The following is a 25512-nucleotide window of genomic DNA, read 5'->3' as shown; positions in this document are numbered from 1 at the left end:
TACTTTATCATCTGTAGATTTAACCCCTTTCTTTAAAGGGCGTCATTCAAAATAATTCGTTTTCGCCGCAGCATAATACTGCCTTATTCTATAACTTCCTTTGACTAAATTTTCGTGTATATGTTTATTTATTTTAAACTTTGATACAATGAGAACATTTTACTTTTTATAATTTGATAACCAACCTAACTTTTTATTCATTATCACTGTATACATGTATAAGGAAGAATCATCGGTTACCTCGAATTCTATTTGCTTAGTTACGAATGATTTACATTTTATAAAAAGTTCTCTTTCGGTTTTATAATACTGACATCAAGATGTATGTTTCTCAGAAAGAATCTATATCATTTCTAAGCTTTTTTGCTACCACCACCAACATATTAAGAAACTGTCTTTGTAAGAATCATGCAAAACTGAAAAATGTGATACACCCCAAAAAAGGCTACATATTTTTTATTTTTGTAATTAAGTTGTCTTATGGGTCTATACTATGAAATGTGTAATTATTCATTTAAATCTGCCTGCTCTTAGGAGATAATCAACATTGAAGATCCAATAGATATTATTGTATTCGGGTGTCATTTACAGAGTTACATCCCTTTATTTTGAAATCTACAGTACATTCTATTTAATTTTTATCTCCTAAGAACACGGGTTATATGAAAAACTGAATGTTAATTTCTGTTTACTATGGCAATTCAAACAAAATATCAAAAATAAAATTTATGTAGGCTTTTTACCCATGAATCACATTCTTGCATTATTCTTAGCTGGAGTGCTACTTACTTGTTGACACGTTATTTGCTTCTATTGCAGGGAGTAATTTTGATATAAAAGATTTCCATTCAGTTCTACTACAAAACGGTCCAATGCCGCTATCTACATTAGAAACTATTGTTGACCAGTGGATCCAGGAAGTACAAAGCAATATTCCTAAACCGAAACGTAACAGTAATAATACGAACTCGGGTAGCTTTACAAAACCTTCAACGCATTTATACTTGTTATCCATTTTGGTTTTTACTGTTTTCAAACTTGATCGATCTTGACAAAAATAATAAATGATGGCTTTTTATACCGAATCATTACAGTATGACAATCATCTATCAATCGTAAATGTTTTTTGATCATACTAGAATTAGTTGCATGTGCAATACAGATGTTTAAGGGATTGTATAATCTATCTCCAACAGAAAAATTCAAACGTCGACTAAAAACATTGCATCAAGATATTTTTTTTCTTGTGGATTTTGTAAAATTGTATCATTTCCTTTATTAGAGTAGAATCCTCTCAATAGATGAATATGAAAGAATTTCTGTTTTACAAATGAATTTCGTTTATACTTAACGAATCATAAGTGCATATATTCAATAAATAATTGAAACAAGAATGTGTTGTTTTTTTTTCATAAATTCTTTATCATATCATTGATATTTTAAAACGTACTTTATTAGTTCGTACGCTTGAATCGTAAAAAAATTATTAAATAAATTAATTCACATAAACAACCCGAAATAATATCAACGTACGTTAACACAGAAAAAATAACTGCCTCATATACACCCTTTAGAATTGTTTTACGCGTGTAAATCGCACATTCTTTTCGCAGCTGTAGTCATATTTGAACGATTGGGGAGATATAGGTATATAATTGATTGATTGTTGGGGTTTAACGTCAGAGCAGCTATATTTCAGCTATATTCAGACGATGAACATGAAATGGATGATAAAATGAACATGAAATGATGATGAAATGAAAAAAAAGGGATGGGACACAAGGATAATAGGGTCGAAAAATTTTGATTGCCACCAGAAAAAGGGAGGGACGGGCAAGGTCGGGCAATTTAGCCTCCCGCGGCGGAGCGCAAAGGCTCCCACTCCTATCGAATACCACAGCAGGGCTCTTTAACGAGGAGGAACGTGACATCTTTCCCAACACGGTGCACCACTATGGTTTGCGGTCAGGTTTTCCGTATTATAGCCTGACAACCCCAGCATGTAACACACCAGGGGTACCCCATTCTACCACCTGGGGTACACATCCCAGTTGCTCTGTGGGCAGAGCGCCTAGCCCCCGGCTAGGTTTCTGAGCACTATTTAGTCGCCTTTTACGACAAGCTGCAGGCCTATTGTTTTAACACCCGGACCAGCACGGGCACAAATATGTATAAGTGAAAACTTAAAAAAAAAATAGTACAACATTTTTCCGCGATTTTTATTTCTCATTGAACCAATGAATATTACCTTTCTTCTATATGCTGTCTTAAGATTAAATTTCATATAATATGGACGAAGTGTTGGCGTCCTATATACGTAGAATAAAACTACGAATGGCTAAATAATATTCTGTTACAAGTCGCAAAATTTGTCGATACGGAAGGAGACAAGTGCGGATGCGTCGATACATACAATTTTATATTTACTTAGTTATAATTTAGAAATTATTTATTGAATTTTAGAAATGTTTAAAGCTTTTCCAGAAGAAGGTTTCACACATTCTTGTCACCGAACTAGACTAAAATCATTTAAGAATACTTCAGGTGTGTTTAAATTAATTCATACCAAAAAATTCTACGTGTATGATATATCACCACCTGCATGGTTCTGATGTTGAAGTGTAATTAATTATAAAACATAACTGACCAAATACATTGTAATACACTTTAAAGTCGTGTAAGCGACTAAAAAGACATCCATGCTGCTTTCGTAGACTGTTTCGTTTTAATGACATTTTCAATGATATTCTTATAAAGTACGCTTTAAAATTAAAAAAAAAAACAGTCAATGTATATATAAAAAAGAAAATGAGGAATAAATGTAAAACTAAGAGAGGTAAAATCGATACATAGCTTCAGACAACCACTAGAACAAGGGAAATTTCAATAATTACAAATACAAATCTTTGGAGTAGCATTAAGTATTACTGTCTCAAATTAGAAGATAATGAATGATAAAATAAATTCCATAAATAGTATACCTCCATTTTCGTTGCGAAAAATACAAAACAAATGTTGGATCATACACAACAAAGAACATAAAGTAACTAAAATAATAGATAGAAAGTAACAGAAGCAAATAATCAACTCTGACTCCACTAAAAAATGTGAACATTGACCAGGTGCACCGGTAGAACAATATAAATTTATCAATAAACTAAATTAAAAAAGAGAAATCAGGGAAAATTAACAAACAAAATATAAAAAAAACATAAATTCCTCGTTCAACAAATCTTGTGTTTCATGAAATCAGCGAATCTTTATAGACAACCGGAAAGTGAATCATGTAGTTCTTCTTTAATACGTGGTATTAATTGCTCATATGAATAATTAAAATTACACTTTAACAAAACTATACTATAAAACCATACCGCATTTATTGGCAATGGGTGCATAGACGGAAGACTTACATATAGATATATGCCGCACAAAATCCTAAGGCAACATATAAAAACATCTAGATCAACAAAACTTTGTTTACGTAACAATTGTCTCTTTTAACTGGATATCGTCTACGTGCACTTGTTTAACAGCAAATTGTTCGGTTTCTTTCTGCTTGAAAATCTGTATCAAGGCATCTTTCCTTTGTATAAACAACTGTGGATTCTTGAGAAGGGTATATGCCAGTTTCCATTTAAATCTTGCAACTGTATTTATCGCTCGTGTTTGTTTTGTCATGACAGTACCTAAAAATAAGAATGCTAAATATTATTTTTGGATATTACGCTTAGAAACTATAGATCAGATAGCTTTTGTTACGTTACTTTGTATGTATGATTTTAGTTACTGTATGTTCTTTGTTGTGTATGTCTGTTTTCCATGTCGGGTTTTTGTCCCTGGATTACATTCTTTTGATTACCGCTATAACCTTGGTTCCCTTGATTACTCTTTCAAAATAATTTAAGTCTGGGAAAATTCTTTTCTGTTTGTGACGCCATCAATTTCAGAGACTTTGATTAGAGTTACCATGGACGTTAAGAATACTCTCGTGGTTAATTATTTTTTTAAAGTTTTGTGGGGCCAGGTATTTTTAAAGAGAGTTTTTATAACAATTGTGTATTTTCCTTCTCTTTCACTGGACTCGATTTAAAATAATATACAGCACTTTAGGTACTTTAAAAAGGTACAGAAGCCACCCGATTTTTAGCGGATCGTGCTATTCATCTTTCTCTGCGTTCTCATTAAGTTTATTTGCTGTTCGACGATTTTCGGTATGTTGTATTTTTGATGTTCCCAGTATTGTTTTGCCCAAGGTCTTCCCTTCGTGCGCACGAACTTCCTATTGGAATTATCTAGTTTCGATCAATTGATTAAGCTTATGTCTATAAAATGGGATAAAAATTATTGAATACTGCAGGTTAAATTGAAGAAAAAACATAGTCGTACATTTAAGTTCATGTTTGTTATTAAAACAGACAAATTAAGCTTGTCGAATGAACATTGGATCTTCTAAGTATAAACGGATATATTGTGATTATCCAAAAACCCAGAAGTTTGTCTCATTGATTGTTTTTATCTAATGGAGAAAAATGATTACCATATTCAACTGTTTCAATCTTTTTTTCCTTCACTCGCTTCTTTTCTAGAATCTCTGCTTGAACTAAACTTATGAACGTCAATACAACTGGATGGGTATGAGCGTTTTCAACATGCATAAATCCACAAAATGCATCAAATCCTGAATAGAAATAAATGTCTTAATCTAAGAGTTCTAATGTACAATGTTATATACGCTGTTAAAGGTCTTACACTTTGGCCATACACATTAAGACGCATGAGATGACCAACGAACTGCAATGTTTTAAACGTATTGTTAAGGGTAAGCACATAATCGTTCGGACTTCACCCAGCATTTGATTTACTTCCATTCATATTCATTGGTATTTATCTTGAATTTTTTAATTAGTTCCGAACGGGAATGATTGCTAACGTTCCGCCCTTAAGCTTTCGAGAACTTTCAGTAAATGTTTGCACATTAACAAAAACTTTCTCTTCCAAGTATTCGTTTGGTTGTCGTTCTTGGAAAGTAGAGATAGTTAACAGAACGAACACTCTTAATAATATACGGGTTACTTTCTGTATCTTTATTCCCATATCCAGAATACCTTTTCTGAGTTGGAAGGGGGGTTACTTTACATTCAAGATCAAAAAACTATTTACTACATGTAGTACATATTTTTTGGTATGCTAAGACTTTATATTTGAATATCCTAATTCTTATGCAGAACCTTATTAACTTTAAAAAAATGATAAGTTTTTTTAATTCTTTATGGTTCGTTTTGTTAATAAGGCTAGATTTCTCAAGAATCATAATCGGGAATGGCATAGGAAAAGTGTTCGTAAATGTTCAAATATATCTTAAAAGGTTTAAAAATCAAGATACAAACGATCTAGAGAAACACTAGAAAAACTTTGAGCAATGCTAACTAAATAAATACCATCTCCTACATTTCCCAAAATCGATAACATGTTCATATTGGCTTTCAAACTTATTTATATCAAAATCTAAAGAAAGATTCCCAATGACAATATGCAATTAAAATTCTGTGAAATTGTTTTTTTTTTTTTTTTAATTTCTGGTTGTTCTTTTACCAAGCACTTTTCCTAAATTGTTTCTTCTGCGTGCAACTTTAGTATATACCACAAACAGGTCTAGCGGATGTTTAGGAAATAAGCTTCGATTTTATAACCTTTATAAATTTTATACAAAAATAATTATCACATTCAAAAAATTTAAAAAAGAAAATGAAAGAGAAATACTTAAAACATGTATAGCAAAAGGACGGAAATGATAAAACGCAACAAAAGCACCAGAGTATAAATGCAAACATAATAGTAAGTACTTGCAGAAATCACCAGAAGTTATACAAATGTAAGCACTGGAAGGCCCTGACAACAACAGCAACAAAATCCACGGTAAAAGAACGATGAGACTTTTTCTGAATAAATTTATAAGTCAAATAACGACACAAAGACAACTAAATGACCACCATCTCTTGACGTTGGACAGGTGCATAAAGTGGGGCTTAACTAGTTTTATAATGCCGTAACTATCCAATCTTTATGTGAGGTCAAAATGATCAGAAACAACAAACGCCCACCCACACCACTAAATTTACACAATAATATTTTTTTTTCATAGAAAACGTCATTATACACCATATAGAAAAAATCAGATATTCAATTAAAACACGCTTAGTTATTGGAAGCTAGCTTATAACATATTGAAGAATGACAATACCATCAAAACTACCAGCATAAGAAACAATGATTCACTACAAGTCGTTTCGACTGGATATGGAGTAGTAACGTCAAGTACCCAATAACGTTATAAAACGTATGTATTCATGTAGTTGAAATACCTGGATCAAATTCTTGGAACTTTCTTGGGAGTGTGCTGTGATCAAGTCTGGGTAAAAACAGAGCACCAAGCACCACTGCTTTAATAATCCTCAGTAGACATGATACAAGACCAAGGAAAATGTTGTAGAAAAACATGAAATAGGCAACCACAAAGAATATCCGTCTAGGAAAAAAAGTAAAAACATTATTAAGTATTTGTTATTGTCATGAGAAAGACAGCAGGAAAATGTAATCTAAATAGTGTAGCTCTGTTAGAAAAGAACTAATGTTGGTTATATTTTTGCTTTTATATTATGTAGGTGAATTTGATAGCCACAAATTTGCTTTTTAATGGCAACAATTTAATTGTAATACTAGTTTGCAATACACATAGACGGAATAATCTTCTCAACTCGTTCATACCCTAATTCAAATAGCTAATATTTAAATCTCATCGATTTATTTCTTCATCTTAAAGAATGAAAATACCAAAATAAGAAAGTGATCGTTAGAATAGAACGTACTTAAAGCACACCCTATAAACAAATTCATGAGAGTACCTAAACTAATATATAGTTACGGTAGGAAAGTTCTAATACTTTTAAAAGACAAAATAAATTTGACAAAAAACACTGCTTACCTATTATTTAATGCTAATATACTTCCGCGTTGTTGCAAAAATACAAATACGGCCATTACTTTCTGTCCAATATTCACTGCTAATGAAATCAGTAGGATAGGCCTACAAATGTAAATATTGTGTTATGTTAGTTGTTTTATTATCTTTGTTTTGTGTGTGTTTCTGTTTTCCCTGTCCGGTCTTTGTCTCTGGATTGCACTCTTGATTTCCGCTAGACTCTTGGTTCTCTTGATTACTTTTTTAAATTATAGACGTGAAATACCTGTGTCGTTAGTACGTTCAAGGAAATATAATCAGGGTTCCTTGAACATTACTACATATAACTTAAGTTCCTTTGTGCTGTGTATGGGTTGTCCGTCGCCTGTTGTCTTTTGAATGGTTCTGTTCGATTTTTGTTCAAAGAGATCCTTTCGTTAAAAACATCAATATTTCAGCCAGTCCTTTTGAATGATAGCCAAAGACATTTACAATTAAAGACATTAAAAGCAGGGCCTAATCTAGACGTAAATGACAATGATTCGTGTGACAAACGATTCAACAAGCGATGACAACGCTGAACCGATGTTTACTTCGGCAGTACTATCAGTAACAAAAACTGACAAACTGTGCCACACTAATTATACATGTGCTTACCATACATTCTGTAAGCTGATGAGCATCCAGTCAAAAATACCGTTCATCAACAGAATGATTACTACTGCCAGCACAATCGCAATGATGAAAAGTATCAAAAATTGGATCAGATAACCTACAAATAAATGCTGAATATCAAGACTACTATTAATGCTGATTCATAATGGATGGAATTTGTTACAAAGTGCAGAGTTCTCTATTTGTTTAAAGTAAAAATAGATTCAGCATCATAATTACACAGATTGGTATAACTCAGTTTGACTGACTATATGAAACCAGAAGCTCCCAGAAGCCGTAATCGCCCACCTGGTTGAATTTTGCCTTTCTAAGGCAATGAATTTAACAAGAAGTTGTCCAACAATTTTGACTCAAGAAGTCTTTGGTAGGGCTTATCATAAGGATCATTTAAACAATTGAAAGTTTCTTTTAATCTATCAAAGCTTTCATGATATTGACTGAAAACTGTTAAAAAAGTCATTTTTCCCCTTTCAAGGGCAATAACTCTTACAAGGAGTATTCTGACAACTTTTGTAGTCCTAATAATAAGGATCATTTCAGCTATTGAAAGAATTTGGAGATATATGCGAAAAACTACTGTCTGACCGTTATGTTATATTTTTAGTAACGGCCGCCAAGTTTTTGACGGATCAAAAATCCCCACATCAGTTCTATGCAAGATATCCCAAGAAACATTCACACCAGTTTGGTTTCAATTGGTCAAGTAGTGTCAGAGGAGAGGATTTTTGAAAATAAAATAACATTAAAAATAGCAAAAATCGTTGTAAAAGTGCAATAACTACAACATTGTTTAACGGATTAAAACAAAAACTTTGACAAGAAAATAGATCTCATCATGCTAAACACTTTTACCTGTGTAAGAATTCAGCTAAACCAAACGGTTTTGGAGATATATGCAAAAATCTGCCGTCTGACCCCTATGTTCCAATTTAGTAACGGCTACCATGTTTTTCCACGAATCAAAATCCCCACACCAGTTCTATGCAGGATACCCCAAGGAACATTTATAACAAGTTTGGTTCCAATTGGTCCAGTTGTGTCAGAGGAGAAGATTTTTGAAAGAAATAACATTAAAAATAGCAAAAATCGTTGAAAAAGGGCAATAACTCCGACATGGTTTAACGGATTAAAACCAAAATTTGACTAAAGATAGATCTCATCATGATAAACACTTTAATCTTGTCAAAATTGAGCTAAACCTAGCAAATTTGGAGATATATGTGAAAAACCAATGTCTGACCCTTTGTTCTATTTTTAGTAATGGCGGCCATGTTTTTCGACAAATCAAATATTCCCACATCAGTTCTATGCAGAATACCCCAAGGAACATTTATACCAAGTTTGCTTATAATCAGTCAAGTAGTTTCAGAGGAGAAGAGTTTTGTATAATTGTTAACGACGACGACGGACCACGACGACGGACCACGATGGATTCCAAGTGATGGCAATAGCTAACATGGCCTTACAAATCCTCTTCGAAAAAAGATAACAATTAGGTTGCCATCGGTTGCAATTTTATGTATGAATAAAAATACAAGTTCTTACCCCATGCTACATAAGCAACCTGATAACCAGCATAACGTAGACTTCCAACCTACCATTTAAAATAGTAAAGAAATTGAAATAACAAAACAGAAGCTTAAAAAAATACTAAAAACGACGGTTTAATTGGCTTTTTTAATTATAAAAAGTCTTATTAAATAATTCAAACATATTCTCATTTTTTTGTTCTTTTGTGTTGTATAATATGTTCAATATGTAGTGTCCTTTTTGTGTCTTCGGTATTGATTTGCTCACTCGTTTGTCCCTTTGTCCATAAATCATTACACAATAAATAAGTGAAAACATGGCATCCACCAATAATTGCATAGAAACATCTTATAACTTTAAAGTCAAAGTTACAGAAGACAGAAACAGATATTCCCTTTTTTCTATTCGTACAAAAGATTAGCAACTAACAATTACAATAAATTAGGTTTAAGGAGGAACTAAAGTTATATCTATAATATGTAAATACCGGAAAGAGAAACATAAAGTTTCATCTTCAAATAATCCAGTTTAAAACCTATCGAAGCAGGGTGCGATAACAAGTAGCAATAACAGACTTTATTTGCAATAGATAAAACCATCTAATGAATATACAAATAAATTACTGACGTTCAAAAAAGAGCAGCTCGTATTATTTTGAATATCAATGACTTTAAAATGTGCTTTTTATTCTGTTCAAATAAAAAGGCAATATTATTATTGTGATCTGTAGTCTTTTTTTTTAAAAACCGCATACTTACAAGCAGTGCTGAGTTTGACTTTTCTTGAGTTGTTGTCAAATGTCCATTGTCACCTCTGTACAACCCAAGCAGTAAATTTCTATAAAATATTTTATGTTGCAAATGAGAGATTTTGAAAAATTTATGAAAATGACTAATAAAATGTAATTGAAATAATTAAATATCACTTTAATTTACAATGTAAAAGTTCTACTGAAAAAACATGACATGATGATTTCTATGATTTATAGAACATTTTACATGAAAGAATAATTTGAGGTTTAAAAAGTTCATGGTATTTAAGAAAATTAATACGTATCCTGCGAAAATTATCCTCCCATGTGAAATTTCGGTGATTGTTGTGATACAAAAGCAATGTAACTGACATTCACATACCGTAAGTATTTTAAGGTTTTTAATATTTATACTCGTAAATCTGTATTTTAATTAAACTCCTAATTTGACCATAAACAATCATGTGCCTTTATTCCTAATACAATACTCTTAAATTGATTTTTTAATGTAACGTGTTGATCTTTATTATTCATTTCTAAATTATATTTTATCTATACCTATATGATGTGAGGGTATGTAGGACCATGAAGATACCAGCAATAAACCCAACAGTCAATGACACAATCAAGCTTACTAAAACACAAACGAATATCTATTTTATTATATATACAACAATTAAATTACCGAACTCATAACTACAAATTAAAAAGTAAGATTTACTCCATGTGGAGTAGCAAATTCAAGGATAAACACATGAATATGAATAAGAAACTGCGTTCCAGGTTTGATACAGATATTTCAAATGAAAATAGTCGGTTGAACCAGGTTTTACGACTCGCCAAATTTCCCGCTTCGATAGTGACCAATTCATGGATTCGGTTTAAAAGTTCATTGATAGAAAGAAAATTAATAAATGGTAATGATTCAACAAAAGCAAAGTTGTATTAGAATAATTAAAGACAAGTTGCATTCTTTCTGATATATTTTATACTTCTGATGCAGACTGATACTGTGGCAAAAATGCAGTTTATTTATTACAAATCATTTGAAGATTGTTAAAATGCTCAAATTTATAATAAGATATCCATTTGTTTGGTTTAGAGTCGGAACATTATTGGAAATTCATTGCAAAATTAGTTCACTTTGTTAGTTTAACAGCAGAGAAAGATTTGAAAGAATTATTACCAAAAGAATAGATACAGTTGAAACTTAAGGAAGCCAAGAATTAAGTTAACTAAAGCCTAGAAGTTTCGGTTTAATTTTGAAGCTTGTGGTGTAACTTACAAGCAAGCAGCTTCAAGAAGCTTTCAGGAAAGTCGCAAATTGCCGGGTTGTTCGATATTGTAATTTCTCTAGTTAGGGAATGGTCGCAGTCCCTCGAACAGGTGGTTTGTAACTATCTATGGGCTTGCTTAAAACAATGTGTTTCTAAGACAACATGTCTCGTAAGCTAGGTGTTCCGAGACTAAGTGTCTGGGAAGCAATTTGCTCCAAAACTAGGTGTCTCAGAAACAAGGTGTTCGGGACTAGGTGTCCCGGGAGCTAGGTGCTCCAGGAACTTGGGTTAAGGCTAAGTGGTTAGTTGATTTGCTTGGTATATGCGTTTGCTGCTTACTAACTAACCATAGATTGAGTAAAATCCATATGTCATCAAGGCAAGGTTTGTATGCTGTTCAGGTGGTAATACTGCGTATCCAAAGTCGAGGAAGTCAAAAACAACTTTTGCAAAGATGAGTATTAACGTCATAAAGTCCACGTACACCTTCCAATAAATGCAAATGTATTAAGGTTCGTCAGTTATATATATGTGAATATATTGCTATTTTTGTAAGAAGCTTTATGTAAATAGTGTTATTTAAATTAATATGGATTTTAACAGGCTAATAAACGTTTTGTAATTCAAAATTATATTAAAAACGTTTAAAACAATGTGTTAACTTTTGAATGTTGTTTTATTTCCGTCTTTTGAATAAACATTTCAGAAAAAAAACGCCTTAAACCCAATTAGTATAATTTCAAACGCAATTCCAAACTTTGTGTTGGATGTATTAACTGTATTTTTTTGTAATTTCACTGTAATACTTTTCTTTTTTTTATTTCTTGATAAATACCTCGTATAAAAGAATAAGAGAGATAACTGTTACTGATAACATTCGGGTAGAATATCTGAAATCTAAAATGTAATAAGTTAAAGAAAGCAATCAAGAAGAGGTTAATATACAGATGAAATATTAAAAAAGTTTCTTAAAGTAATGAAACTTTTTTTAAAGTTGTGCATCCTCACTGATAACTTTCAGTCTACATGTTTTCCAGCTCGGAGATATTTATGACTGGGCATAAGAGGGGAAAACCCATATAATAGTTTACGTATGTTATATTTTTACTTATATGTACGACTTTTATCAAATATTAGTTAATTAAAATGACAGTAAAAAATTTGGTGTAATTGCATGTCCTGACCGAGTTGCTTTTGTGTTACCGATACTGACTTATGCCATGACGTTGCCGTAATATATTCAACCAAATAAAAATATTTAAGCAGCAATATTTGTAAGAATTATGCAAATCTGTAAAATGTGATACACCTCAAAATGGGCTACACATTTCATTTTTTTTGTTATTAAGCTGCTTTTAGGGGCGGATCCAGGATATTAGATAAGGGGGGGGGGAGGACAGTTAAAATTTCGAAAAAAAATTTTATGTTAATTTTTTTAAATATTTTTCTAGAGTGGGTGCAAATTAGATATCTTTTGCGGTAAAATTAGCGGGGAATTAAAGTTTCAACCTAAAACCGCCTAAATCTACCCCTGACAACCCATGCTTTGCAAATTTTTGGGGGCGCACGCCCGCCACGCCCCCGCCTGAATCCGCTCCTGGCTTTATATGTCTATATGATGACATGTATTTTTATTCATTCCAATCTGTCTGCTCTTAAGAGACAATCCACATGGAAAATCCAATAGTTTCTATTGTATTTAAGTGTCATTTACATAGTTACATTGTATCTTCCTTAATTTTGAATTCTACAGTGCATTCTATTTAACTTTTATTACCAATGAACAAGCGTTATATGTAAAAATATGTAGGCTTTCCAACTATGAATCACATTTTGCATGATTCTTAAGTGGATTGCCACTTAACTTACTGTTGAGTCGTTGGTAGATAACCCTGTGGTAAATAGCACCAATCAGTGATACAACCTTTCTGCAAGATCCATTTGGTGGGCTGCAAGAAAAACGTGTTCGATAACTTATCGTAAAAAGTATTCCATTTCTTAATCCGTCTCATAACACCAAAATAGAAATTCTTGCCAATTTTTTTTTGTATGAATCATACAAATTTATTACGTAAATGACCATCAAATTTGAAAATTCACACATAACAAATGTATATTTTTTAAAGAAGTTAAACAATATTTATATGTTAAACTTACTCTATTGGAGGATCAGGTATTTTAAATAGTTTTCTAACATGGAGACCTTGATACGAAGATCTAATAGACTCAAAAATGTCATCCTCGTCCTCATAATCTACTGCCAGTTCTTGGAACTGTCGTTTTCTCCAGAGAGATCGGATAAATCTTGCAGGACAGCTTATGGATAAGTACAAATGACAGAACATTTCTGGAAGACTTCCTACAACAATTATAATAATGGCGTCCTGAAACACAAACTTTCCTTCCATATAGCATGGTTGTATATATGGGGACATCAGTTATCGTTCTGAACTTATGAAATAAATTATTCTTACCATCCAGTTCTAATGAAAACAACAATAAATGCAGTTTAAAATTCTGAATCTTCCCATCAAATATAGTCGATAAAGGAAAACATAGGATTTTTTTTTCATGTTTCACTATCCAGATCTTCCTACTAAAATCGGGTTTAAGAAAACACATTTCACTGACAGGAAATAAGTATAGTCATTTATTTCTGTTACTTAGTACTTTAAGTATTAAAAATCAAGCCTTATATCAGCTAGCGGTCACCAGATACTTTTCATATAAATTATTCCTAGATGTTTTCAAGATTGCTGGCGCACAGATAACTCAATTTCTGTTTGAGAACATACTCTAGTTTTATCAAAACTAAATTAACTTAAGTTACACCATTACTCAGCTTATTCCGATTTGATTGAAGTGCATTAGCGGCCAAATTTGTTCAGTTTTTATTCTACAGAATTTTTATGATTCAATGAAATAAGTTTGTAGTGATACAATTGAAGCAAAAAATTTCAATAATACCTACATAATATTGAGAAAAAACGTTGTTTTTTTTTCGATCAGAGAAGATCGATAGCTTTGATCTAATTATTTTTGGCCCTTACTTCCGAAGATTGCCAACAGTACATACACGTGGATTGAAAATATTTAACCTTGGTAAAAATAACAATCACGGATACGCAAGTAATACGTGTCTTGTTTTCATTTCATTTCATCTATTTCTTAATTTACGAAAATGACAGCTAATGCGTCTTTAAAAGTAAATTTTATCTAATGCAAAACCACATTATAAATAGATAAAAAAATATTAATCTAGTTATTAATTCATAATATCACTAAACTTACTCTAGTCAAACTATCACAGTAGAAACTTCTAACAGCTGTGATAGCTGTAAATCCCCAAGCGTACAAAGTTGCGATAAAATACCCTAACGAGGAGTTTGCCGTTAAAGCTGTAAATAAGGGCATGTAATCTAACCCATATATCAACATGGACAATAAAGCACCAAATACTGAAATAAATAGTGAGAAGGGTTTAAGTAAAGTTGAAAGGTGCAAAAGTAAAACATTACATTTAAGATAGTTCGTTGTTAAAACCATACTTTCATAGTAATGGGGAAGTTTAGAACATCATTTATTGACAACATATTTCGACTATGTTGACGATGTTCTTGTAGGCAAGACCAATTTCTTAATTAAAGTACACTTTTTAAATAAGAACAATTTTTTTCTGGTATATGATACTTTTTCCTGCATTCCTTTCTTTATCACAGCTGATACAGAATTAGTAAGTTTGCTTATAGAAACTTTTTGTTTGTTTGTTCGTTTGTTTTATTGGTTTAAAATAAAATCTAAAAAATCTACATGGCTTAACTTTTACCATATGATATTTAATTAAAAGGAACTAGAGGATGCCTGCGAAATCGCGGTCGATTGAGCAAAGTGAGGACACGGTACTAATTCGACGGACACAAACAAAATGAGTAATCGTTGTAAAGGATCTACGATCATCTACCATACATCAGTGGTGTACAGTTTTGTTCAAATTGCTTTAGTGGTTTAAGAGGAGATGATCATTAACCTTTCAGGGGGACTTGGTTTTCTTTTTGACTCATAATTGTTTTTGCGCGCAAAATTTACTTTTCTAACGCATGTAAGCGAATACTATTTTTTTTCTTTTTTTTATTCATATTACTTATTTTTTAAACTATCCTTACCAAATTATATTTCCTCCAGTCAGGATCAAAATTTTCTGAACAATCAAAGAAAAAAACTGAGCCCCCCACCCGAAGTTAAATGATACGTCCCTTAACAAATGGACTTCGGGTGGGATGGGAGGGAAGGGGGAGCTGGGTTGAACACCCTTTAATTTTCTAAACGTTCTGTTCCACCCAAGTAAAAGGTGCAAAAGAAATTCATAAATTACTGAAAATAATGGGTAAGGGAGTTACCAGTCATGTGAGTTCACACATAAAAAGTGGGAGAGGTCCAGACTTCGGGCGCAGATGTTTACACATAGAAGGGGGTTTACTCCGACACGTTCTACGCCTTTCCATGTCTGGACATGCATTTTGCATCCAAGAAAAATGGTGGATGTCGTTTAATTCAGCAAAATAATGAACTAACAATTCTCGTGTAACGAATGTACACATGATCCAGGCAGTACGCGGATTGAGCATTATAACACACAGACCAATGACGATCTCCAAATTTGGATATTTTCCGAAAAATTCGCGTTTTCCGCAGAATAGAAGATTGTTTCAAAGACAAATTTAGGAAGTACACAATTCCACATTTTTACCTCATATCATACATATATTCACCTTGTATGGTTTCAGAGGAGTTGCAGCTCAAAGAAATCGGTCTCTTCCTTTGGTAATATATATGATTTTTGTAAAATTATCCGTAATATCAATAGCTTTCACATGTCAGTTTTTTACGGTACAACATATTATTGAAGGTTTTTTTGGGGTTTTTCTTTTCACAGACAGAAAATAATATTAACAGTCATTCCTAAATCTAAAAATCAATCACGTGTTCGATTTGACAAAAGTTTAATGTGGTCTTTAATTAAAAAAACATCACATTCTGCATTTAATTTACCTGTTATATATTTAGGTCCAGTTAGAGTGACAGCAAATTTCTGTTCAAATATAACTCCCACACACAGTGAAGCGGTAGCACCAAACGCAGCCGCGTAAGAAAATCGATTTGATCTTCCCATAATGTCCATTGGGCTGGAAGTACGATTATGAACAACCGACGTTAAAGCAATGTCAAACATTCAAACGTCATCGATAAATACTCAAGTAAAAATTAGAGACACAAACAATAAATAACATACCGAAACTTGATAAAAAAAAAACAGTAAATAAGCTTTTTGGACCCTGTGTAAAACTTGGAGCACACCGTATGAAAGAGTCTCATTTACATACGACCGCTACAATAAGTAAAAAGTTAGATGTTCTCACATGAGTGAAGATTAAAGATCGGATTATCTTTCACGAGTTTGAGAAATCCAAGTACTTCTCACGAGTGAATCGTAGCGGATCGAGTGGAAAGATCAAGAATTTCTCGGACGGGTGAAAGATAACCCAAAGAGTATAAGTAATTTTTTCTTCAATGAAAACATACAATGTACTCCCTTGTTTACTACTCCTAGAAAATGCTGGAAACCTAGTACAAATTGTTTTCCTTTAATTTAATATGTCTATAACGCTGCCACTTCAAAGACGTTTTATTGTTTAAGATGGCAAGTTAAGACCAGCTCATGTGACCAAGTCTTACACTGGTCGTCTCTACTCGCAAACGTTTTTTTTTTCGGTCATCTCATAGACCATATTTTGTTATATGACTGGAATGTCATCAAACTTTTTTTATGTTTTAATACGTGAATTATAATAAAAATTATGGAATTATAAGAAATGACTGTTATATTTGTTTCTGTCTATTAGAAATAATGCCCTGGTGGTACTATGATTGAGGTTATTTCTTCATAGACGGAAAAAAAAACAGTCACTCCTTAGATAAGCATTTAATGTTCAAATGATGAAAACAAAATGCTCAAATCATCGTAATTCATACACTGTATATTGTAATATGCTGAAAATTAAACTTGGATAAAATCTGCATTATATAAAAAAAAAGATCAAAACAAGTGTGCTTAGTTTGATAAAAAAAAATAACCTCTTCAGTCACGAACTGAATATCACCTGGGAGGACAAATGATATTGTTTTAAATAAACACGACGATTTTATTCTGTCTAAAATTGAAGTTATGGAGAAAATGTCGATAAGACCCATTGAAACACAAGCACTTTTAAAATTAATTTGAGGAAGAACCATGCTTGTCAGCATGCTATGCAGTGTTAAGTAAAATGAATTGATGTACATGTACATACTATACCACTCCTGGTCTTCCAGCAAGGCATTGGAGAAACAAATTAACTCTTTTCTCAGCAAACGCTAGAATAACTGTAAAAACAATCTGTTCAAAACAAAAAAAATATCTTTTTAGTATCATTGAAAATTGAATTTTATTCATTTTTACGCATCTGGTAAATGTAAATTATCAACATAGTTTACCGGTAAGTTATACAAAACCTGAAGAACATTTACATGCTTTGGAAGCAAGAAGAGTTTATATTATCTTGGATAGTGTTATTTTTATATAAAGTGAAGACTATCTCATTATTTTAAGCACATTAAGGATTCTTTTCAGTTTTATTTTTTGAGACATACTTGTAGACTCCCAATGCATTTTTATCAAGTTCAACTTAAAAAAAAGACCATATATTTGGGGCGCTGGTGGACGTATCTGCTCTTTAATAAGGAGTAATTTCATCAGAGACCAAAAAGCAATTGACAAACAAAGTATATAATCCATAAGTCTTATCTAAACTATAAGCAGGTCTAAGACATGTCAGCTGCAAAATATTGGGATTGTATGACGGCACATACATGTAATTTATTTAAAAAAAACAAAACTACGACTTACCGCTGGAATAAGTAAATACTGATACAACAGGTCGTGTGGAATAACAATTTGGCACGTGGGTCTGCAAAACATATTTTTAGAATATTTGTGTGATTCTACATGTTAATATCAGTTACTTTAATGGTTTATTTCTATTTCTGTTTCTTTTGTTGTAGCATTTGCTATTTGGAATTTTTTCTTCATGTACAATGAATAAACAACAACTAAATGTAATGTCTTTGATAGTTGCATTAAGTTGTAGACTTGAAACATTAGTTATATAATTCATGTGAAATTTAACCTGTTTCTCTGAAGACTACTCAACGTATATAATTCATAATATTATTCACATACAGCCAACTTGAAGACGACGAGTTGCCATCATTCTGGAAATCATTTAGGGTGGAAAGAATCGGTCCTAAATCAAATGACATTTTCTTTTCACCTGTTGAAATGCAAAAAAAAACATATAAAAATGTTAAAATCATCCCTCACTCATTTGCTAATGTTCTCGTGCAAAGAGTACCGACTACAAAGATATGAAACACTAGTTTAATCCGAAATCGCTTATAAAAATAAATGATTCTTTTCACCGATGTACTGAAAAAAAAAACATGAAAGTTTCAATAAATAATGTTCATGTATACTCACCACGATAGATGTACACAAAATGTCTGTTATTATTATTCCTGAGTTCTATTAGTATCCCTTTAACGGAAGAATAATCAAGGTAACCAAGATTATATCGGCAATCAAAAGAATATAATCCAGGGACAAAGACCAGACATGAAAAACAGATATGCTCAACAAAGAACATAAAGTAATTAAAGTCATACATACAAAGTAACAAAAGCAAATAAGCAACTCGGACTCCACTAAAAACTGGGAGCATGGATCAGGTGCACCGGTAGGGTAAGCGTCTTCTGCTTTTCTAGAAACACCCGCCGAGTTGTTCATAAAAAGTCAAGTCCAGGGTAGACGAAAGAGGAAAGGAAAACTATGACACGTTGAACAAATCAGTTTTCATGGTGCAGATGGATACACCGTAACAAAAGTTGCATACTATTTATGGAGATCATCCTTGTAAAGGTACTAAACTAAAAACAAAGATAACAAAATAAAATTATATTTAACTCGGTCTCTGTACTACAAAATATTTAAATCCTTGTATTCTACAGCAGTAATGTGTAAATTTCTTTTACATATGATATTTAGATTCACTTTCTGGGAGCAAATGGTATTCTGTATAGCCTTTCACTAGTTTAAAATGTACACTGATTTCCAGGTTGTCTTACTTCATAACAAATTAAATTTTGGTTATTAGGTACTTGTAATTTGTCCACAATTCAATTTTTACGTCGCCAATATTGTTAGATACTTCTTGCACTCGTACTTTCAGTACTTACCATTCAGATTGTAGAATCATGTTAAAATTTTGCAAATAAAGTCAACAAAAACTTTTTCCGCCATAAATAAGATGTTCGTTTAAGAGGTGACCGGGTCCTGGTGCCTTTCCCGCATGCAATGTTTTAACATTATATCATACCTCCTCCAAAGTAATAGGACAGTCTAATATCGGGTTTAGGAGGCTACGATCGGATTCAAAGATTAATTAAGGGAACCAAGGTTATATCGGTAATCAAAAGAATATAATCCAGGGACAAAGACCAGACACGGAAAACAGATATACACAAAAAAGAACATAAAGTAAATAAAATCATACATACAAAGTAACAAAGGCAAATGAGCAACTCGGACTCCACTAAAACCTGGGAGCATGGACCACGTGCACCGGTAGAGTAAGCGTCCTCTGCTTTTCTAGAAACACCTGCCGAGTTGCTCATGAAAAGTAAAGTCCGGGGTAGACGAAAGAGGAAAGATAAACTATGACACGTTGAACAAATCAGTTTTCATGGTGCAGATGGATAGACCGTAACGATCCACGAGTTCATGATGACGACCATAAAACTTTTGTAGTGATGACTTCAATCTTGTAGCAACATAACCCTGCTCCAGAAGCCTATCTGTTAGAATTCTAGCGCGATACAAAAAGTCTTCGTAGTCCCGGCAAGCTCTGACATAACGTATGAGTTGTGATATGAACACTCCATACGCAGATGCTGAAGGGATGTTGCCACAGATGAAAGGAAAGTTGATAATTTTGAATGAAAAGTCATCACATTTGTCGTAAAGTTTGGTCAATTGTTTTCCTTTACCATCGATTTCTAAGTGTAGGTCAAGATATGAGGCTGACTTCACAGTGTCTGTAGTATCTTTTATCTCAAGTTCTTTTGGGTAGATGCGATGTATCAAATCCCCAAAATTAGGATTGTTTAAAGATAATACGTAATCTATATAGCGGAAACTAAGATCAAAGGATCAAGCTAAACGATATTCTTTCTTTCGGATCAGATCAGGTATAAAGTCAGCGTCATAAGAGTGAAGGAATAGGTCAGCAATTAGAGGAGCACAATTTGTTTCCATTGGAATGCCGACCGTTTGTTGAAAAACGCGTCCACCACACTGGACAAGTATGTTGTCGATTAAAAATTCCAACATTTTGTAAACATCTTCTTCTGTATATTTGGAAGATGACTTGGAATTATTTCTTACAAAGTATGAGGAATCTCTACCAAGAACTATATATTAAATCTTGTATCTAGGTGTACCATCTTTTTTGGAAAAACAACGGTGTATAATGTTTTTGAGTCGGGATTTTAACTGAGTATGTGGAATAGAAGTATACAGTTGAAAAATCGTAGGTTTTAATGCTATTATATTCTGATAATAGTCTTAATACAGATTGTAATGTTATGATAAATATTATTGTCGAATGAGTCTTCCGACTCGGCATCGTTAGTAAATAAAATAAAAGTGGAAATAATCACCCAAAAGTTTGCAAATGTTCGCGTCGTCTGTTGCAGTTGTATCACTCTAAACAAGTTTTAATACTGTCGAGCTCTTCTGTTTCATTCGTCTTACACGATTTCAGCTGCTTTTTGTATTTCGTTAAATTTTTCGTCATCCCACTGCCTTTTTGCTGATCGTTTCTCTTTTCTGAATTCTCTTTCATGAAATTTGTACGCATTTTAACTATTGCTCTGATGCCTTCTCGGGCTCTCGGCATGATTTTCACACGAATTTCACATGATTTTCACCCGGATTGATCAAATAAATTTTGTGACAGAGTTCACGTGGAGTTAGGGTGAATCGAGCCTTAACATGAAAGTCATGTAAATTGTTCACGTGCATGGATTTCATTTGAAGTTCACGTGATTTTCATGTGAAGCTCGTTTAACATGAATTTCACGTGAAAATTATTTTCCTGTGTTGAACCAATTTTTAAATAAAAGATTTCTTGTTACATGTACATATTGATGGTATACTTAGTTACAAAACTAAACATTAAAAATTAAATATACATATTGAGCTGAACTTCTTTCATCTTTCACTTAATTAGTAGAAGTCTAAATTCTGATTCTTTATATTTATATAATCAAATACAAATTTGGGCGTATATTACAGATTTCTTCATAGCATGGCTAATTTACCTCTCCTTTCAAATGTGTTCATAAAATTATTGAGTTTCTCAACTTATGCAAAAGTCTTTTATAAATATTTAAATTACGGTTACAATAGCTCCAATAAATCAATAAATCACTAGTTTGTAAGCTATCGGTAAATGTATCTTTACCTTTTATCACGTATATCTGTATCACGTATCTATAGATACGTATAATAAAAAATAAAATAATCGAATATTCTAAAATAAAAATGCCACACATTGCCATGCCTACATTAATTTTAAAGTACATATTGTACTATAATAAAGAATTTTTCCTGCTATGTTTCAGTTGCTTAGTTAACCCGAAGATTTAGCAAAATGAAAAAATACAAAAAGGGTATATAAAAAAAATTACTTTATAGTGTATGAATCTGTGTACAAAGTTACAGTAATCCCAGCAGGTGTGTAGTAGTAATTACATGATCCTCCAGCAACGCTTTTATCCCTTGACCTACCTAACTGGACTCGTATTTAAAGTCCACTGAATTGAAAAAAGGTCGGTCACTTTTTTACATATTTTCTTTGTTCTCTATGGACTAATGATTTCTCTCTCTTTGTTTCTTTTACTTAAGTGAAATTGTATCTGAGTTCTCTGTTCGAACAAAACGAAAACGATCTTCTTGTTACTCTTCTCCGTGGCGTAATCAACTTCGGTAACGAACTTAACTCAGACACATGGAAGCAAATGATATTCTGTATAGCTTTTCACTTGTTTAAAATGTACAATGACTTCCAGGTTGTCTTACTTAATAATAAATTAAATTTTGGTCATTAGATACTTGTAATCCGCCCAAAATTCAATTTTTAAGTCGCCAATATTGTTAGATGCTTCTTGCACTAGTAATTTCAGTACTTACTATTCAGATTGTAGAATCATGTTAAAATTTTGCAAATTAAGTCAACAAAAATTTTTTCCGCCATAAATAAGATGTTCGTTTAAGAGGTGACCGGGTCCTGGTGCCTTTCCCGCATGCAAATTTTTAACTTTATATCACACCTCCTCAAAAGTAGTAGGACAGTCTAGTACCGGGTTTAGAGGGCTACGATCGGATTCAAAGTATGTCTTACCACACATTGTAATGTTAGGATAAATATTATTGTCGAATGAGTCTTCCGACGCGGTATCGTTAGTAAATAAAATGAAAGTGGAAATAATCACCCAAAAGTTCGCAGATGTTCGCGTCGTATGTAGCAGCTGTATCACAATATACAAGTTTTAATACTGGTGAGCTCTTCTGTTTCACTCGTCTTACACGATTTCAGCTGCTTTTTTGTATTTCGCCATATTTTTCATCATCCCACAGTTTTTTTGCTGATCGTAAATCTGTTTTCTGAATTCTCTTTTATGAAATTTGTATGCATTGTAACTATTGCTCTGATGCCCATTCGGGCTCTCGGCATTATTTTCACACGAATTTCACATGAATTTCGCCCGGATTGAGCAAATAAACTTTGTGACAGAGTTCACGTGGAATTAGGGTGAATCGAGCCTTAACATGAAAGTCATGTAAATTGTTCACGTGCATGGATTTCATTTGAAGTTCACGTGAAAAATATTTGCCTGTGTTGAACCAATTTTTTAAAAAAAGATTTCGTGTTACATGTACATATTGATGGTATACTTAGTTACAAAACTAAATATTAAAAATTAAATATACATATTGAGCTGAACTTCTTTCATCTTTCATAATCAGTACAAGTCTAAATTCTGATTCTTTATTATTTATAAATATCAAATACAAATTTGGGCGTATATTGCGACCCTTTACATAGCATGGCTAATGCATCTCCTTTCAAATGTGTTCATAAAATTATTGAGTTTCTCAACTTATGCAAAAGTTTTTTAAAAATATTTAAATGCAGTTACTATAGCTTCAATAAATAAATCAATAAATCACTAGTTTGTAAGCTATAGGTAAATGTATCTTTACCTTTTATCGCGTATATATATATATACCACGTATCTATAGATACGTATAATGAAAAATAAAATAACCGAATATTCCAAAAAAAATGTCACACATAGTTTTACAGTACGTATTGCATTATGATAAACATTTTTCCTTCTTTGTTTCAATTGCTTAGTTAACGAGAAGATGTAACAAACATAAAAAATTACAAAATAGAGTATATTTAAAAAAAAAACTTACTATTTAGTGTCTGAATCGTGTATATGTGTTTATATAGTGTACAAACACTTAATCCCAGCAGGTGTGTGATTATGAACCTATTTCTTGAACCTGTTTAAATGCCATTCTCCTATGGTTAACTACACAGAATACAAGTACAAATAAAACTGTTATGTTCGGAAATAACTGGGTCGATAAATGTGTAATTACTTCAGTATAGTTACCCACCTTTCCACACAGATTGTATAAAGGCGTGTTTTATAATTAATGGGGTGAAGAATTTTCTTCTACACCCATCCCCATCTATCATACCTGTGTTTCTGTGTCTCAGATATATATTTTCAATCAGATAAAAGTAAATTTATCGTGTATTTTAAAATGTTTCACACAAACCTCTTTCAATAATTAGTGCGTAAATGTTATGTAAGTCTTATTCTATTTTGAGCAAATACAAATGTACCAAAACAAAGAACTAAACAAAACCTTTCCTACTAGGCCTAATTTTAATTTTATATACTTCTATTATTTTTTGTATGCAGCTATTTGAATATTTAGCATTATTAACTGATGACTTAAAATACAATGTAAATTGCCCCTTTAATACAACAGGAGGTTTTAGCAACCATAATTTATACAGGGCAATTGCCCTGTATTAATTTAATACAGGGCACATGCCCTGTATTAATTCTGGCCCTGTATAAAAGTTAAAACTTGTCCGCCATTTTGTTTGAAACAGCTATAGAATTTTGTTTGCCAAAACTGACTATAAATTTGCAGTGTTATGTGGAATAGACCATGACTATCGCTTTTATCCGAAACACACAAAAAATCAAAACTGTATAATGATCTACACATTAATAAAATTCGTGGGAAAAGCTAAAGAATGCATTAAAAACCTAATTTGAGAAGGTATCAGCAAACTTGGTATATTAATATAGATCTATATAGAAAAGAACAGTTGGGGTGAATAAATGCATCAAGAGATCTGGAGTGTTACAGTCTTCACTAGGAAATATGTCATACTGAGCTGTATTTAAAGGTTTGTACAGATAACTCCTGTTATTTTAAGTCATCAGTTAATAAAGGTATCATAAAATGGTTATTTTCATATTAATCCTGTATTATGTCCAAGTACAGTCGTATTGGGTTTCGACCACTTGTATTGGCCCGAGGCGAAGCCTCGGGCCAATACAAGTGATCTCAACCCAATACGACTGTACTTGGACATAATACAGGATTAATATGAAAATAACCATTTAATAACCCTATAGAATAAAATGTCATAACTCATTTCAATATCTAAAGGTGTCAATTGACCACCAAAAAAACACCCTATCTAATACTGTATTGACACCATCTCATCACATATCTTCTTTATTCCTCGTGGAGCATAAGGCGAGGCACAGATCTACAACTTGATCGGTCTAAATGGCATTATTGTGTAACCCGACCACATGGCTTATTGATCAAATATTCAAACAGTTGTTCCAACATTCAAACAGATAAAATTACATTTAAACTAGAAGGTGCCCGCGAAATCGCGGTCGCTTGAAAAAAAGTGTGGACACAATACTTATTTGACGAATTCAAACAAAATGAGCAGTCGTTGTAAAGGATCTACGATCGTCTACCTTACATCAATTATATACAGTTTTGTTCAAGTTGCTTTAGTTGTTAAGAGGAGTTGACCAGTAACCTTTCAGGG

At 32.4% G+C, this 25512-nt stretch overlaps 3 protein-coding genes and 1 long non-coding RNA gene across 5 annotated transcripts in view; 2 read left to right on the top strand and 2 right to left on the bottom strand.

Moving 5' to 3' along the window:
- LOC148624757 (uncharacterized) overlaps nucleotides 1–1394 on the top strand; it is a 46230-nt gene extending 44836 nt beyond the window's left edge. For both annotated transcript variants that reach the window (XM_088567634.1, XM_088567635.1), the window contains one exon: nucleotides 820–1394. In XM_088567634.1, the coding sequence (XP_088423760.1) occupies nucleotides 820–1052 (233 nt within the window). In that variant the 3' untranslated portion in view covers nucleotides 1053–1394. The remainder of the gene's footprint in view (nucleotides 1–819) is intronic.
- A 1308-nt stretch (nucleotides 1395–2702) lies between these two features.
- Nucleotides 2703–24116, bottom strand: LOC148624755 (stimulated by retinoic acid gene 6 protein-like). The gene is made up of 18 exons (XM_088567636.1): nucleotides 24036–24116; nucleotides 18468–18558; nucleotides 18135–18195; nucleotides 17539–17624; nucleotides 16241–16374; nucleotides 14483–14649; nucleotides 13349–13575; nucleotides 13061–13140; nucleotides 12027–12088; nucleotides 11539–11677; nucleotides 10473–10548; nucleotides 9922–10000; nucleotides 9179–9227; nucleotides 7616–7730; nucleotides 6983–7084; nucleotides 6363–6526; nucleotides 4538–4678; nucleotides 2703–3686 (listed from the first exon to the last, which is right to left on the bottom strand). The coding sequence occupies exons 2-18, from the start codon at nucleotides 18545–18547 to the stop codon at nucleotides 3478–3480; spliced, it is 1971 nt and encodes a 656-aa protein (XP_088423762.1). The 5' UTR covers nucleotides 18548–18558; nucleotides 24036–24116; the 3' UTR covers nucleotides 2703–3477.
- LOC148624756 (uncharacterized) lies at nucleotides 18761–24026 on the bottom strand. Its single transcript, XR_015919764.1, has 2 exons — nucleotides 23829–24026; nucleotides 18761–18821 (listed from the first exon to the last, which is right to left on the bottom strand). It is a non-coding gene; the product is annotated as an uncharacterized LOC148624756 (long non-coding RNA).
- A 544-nt stretch (nucleotides 24117–24660) lies between the features above and the next one.
- Nucleotides 24661–25512, top strand: part of LOC148624753 (cytosolic phospholipase A2-like) — a 42095-nt gene continuing 41243 nt past the window's right edge. The window contains exon 1 of the mRNA XM_088567631.1: nucleotides 24661–24846. The gene's annotated coding sequence lies outside the window, so the exon portion shown is untranslated. The remainder of the gene's footprint in view (nucleotides 24847–25512) is intronic.

This window comes from Perna viridis, chromosome 2, assembly GCF_037379345.1.
Source record: "Perna viridis isolate PV_CMFRI_1.1 ecotype Kerala chromosome 2, ASM3737934v1, whole genome shotgun sequence".
Classification (NCBI taxonomy): Eukaryota; Metazoa; Mollusca; class Bivalvia; order Mytilida; family Mytilidae; genus Perna; species Perna viridis.
Note: the sequence above shows the minus strand (reverse complement) of the source record. Positions and strands in the feature narration are given on the sequence as shown.

What these genes read in the sequence shown, in the direction of transcription:
- LOC148624755 (XM_088567636.1), bottom strand. Translation starts at nt 18,547, where the DNA reads ATGTCATTTGATTTAGGACCGATTCTTTCCACCCTAAATGATTTCCAG. An exon ending in AGTATTTACTTATTCCAGCG is followed by an intron (nt 17,625 to 18,134) that starts GTAAGTCGTAGT and finishes TGTTTTGAACAG; the next exon opens with ATTGTTTTTACAGTTATTCT. An exon ending in GATTGAAACAGTTGAATATG is followed by an intron (nt 3,687 to 4,537) that starts GTAATCATTTTT and finishes TCTTATTTTTAG; the next exon opens with GTACTGTCATGACAAAACAA.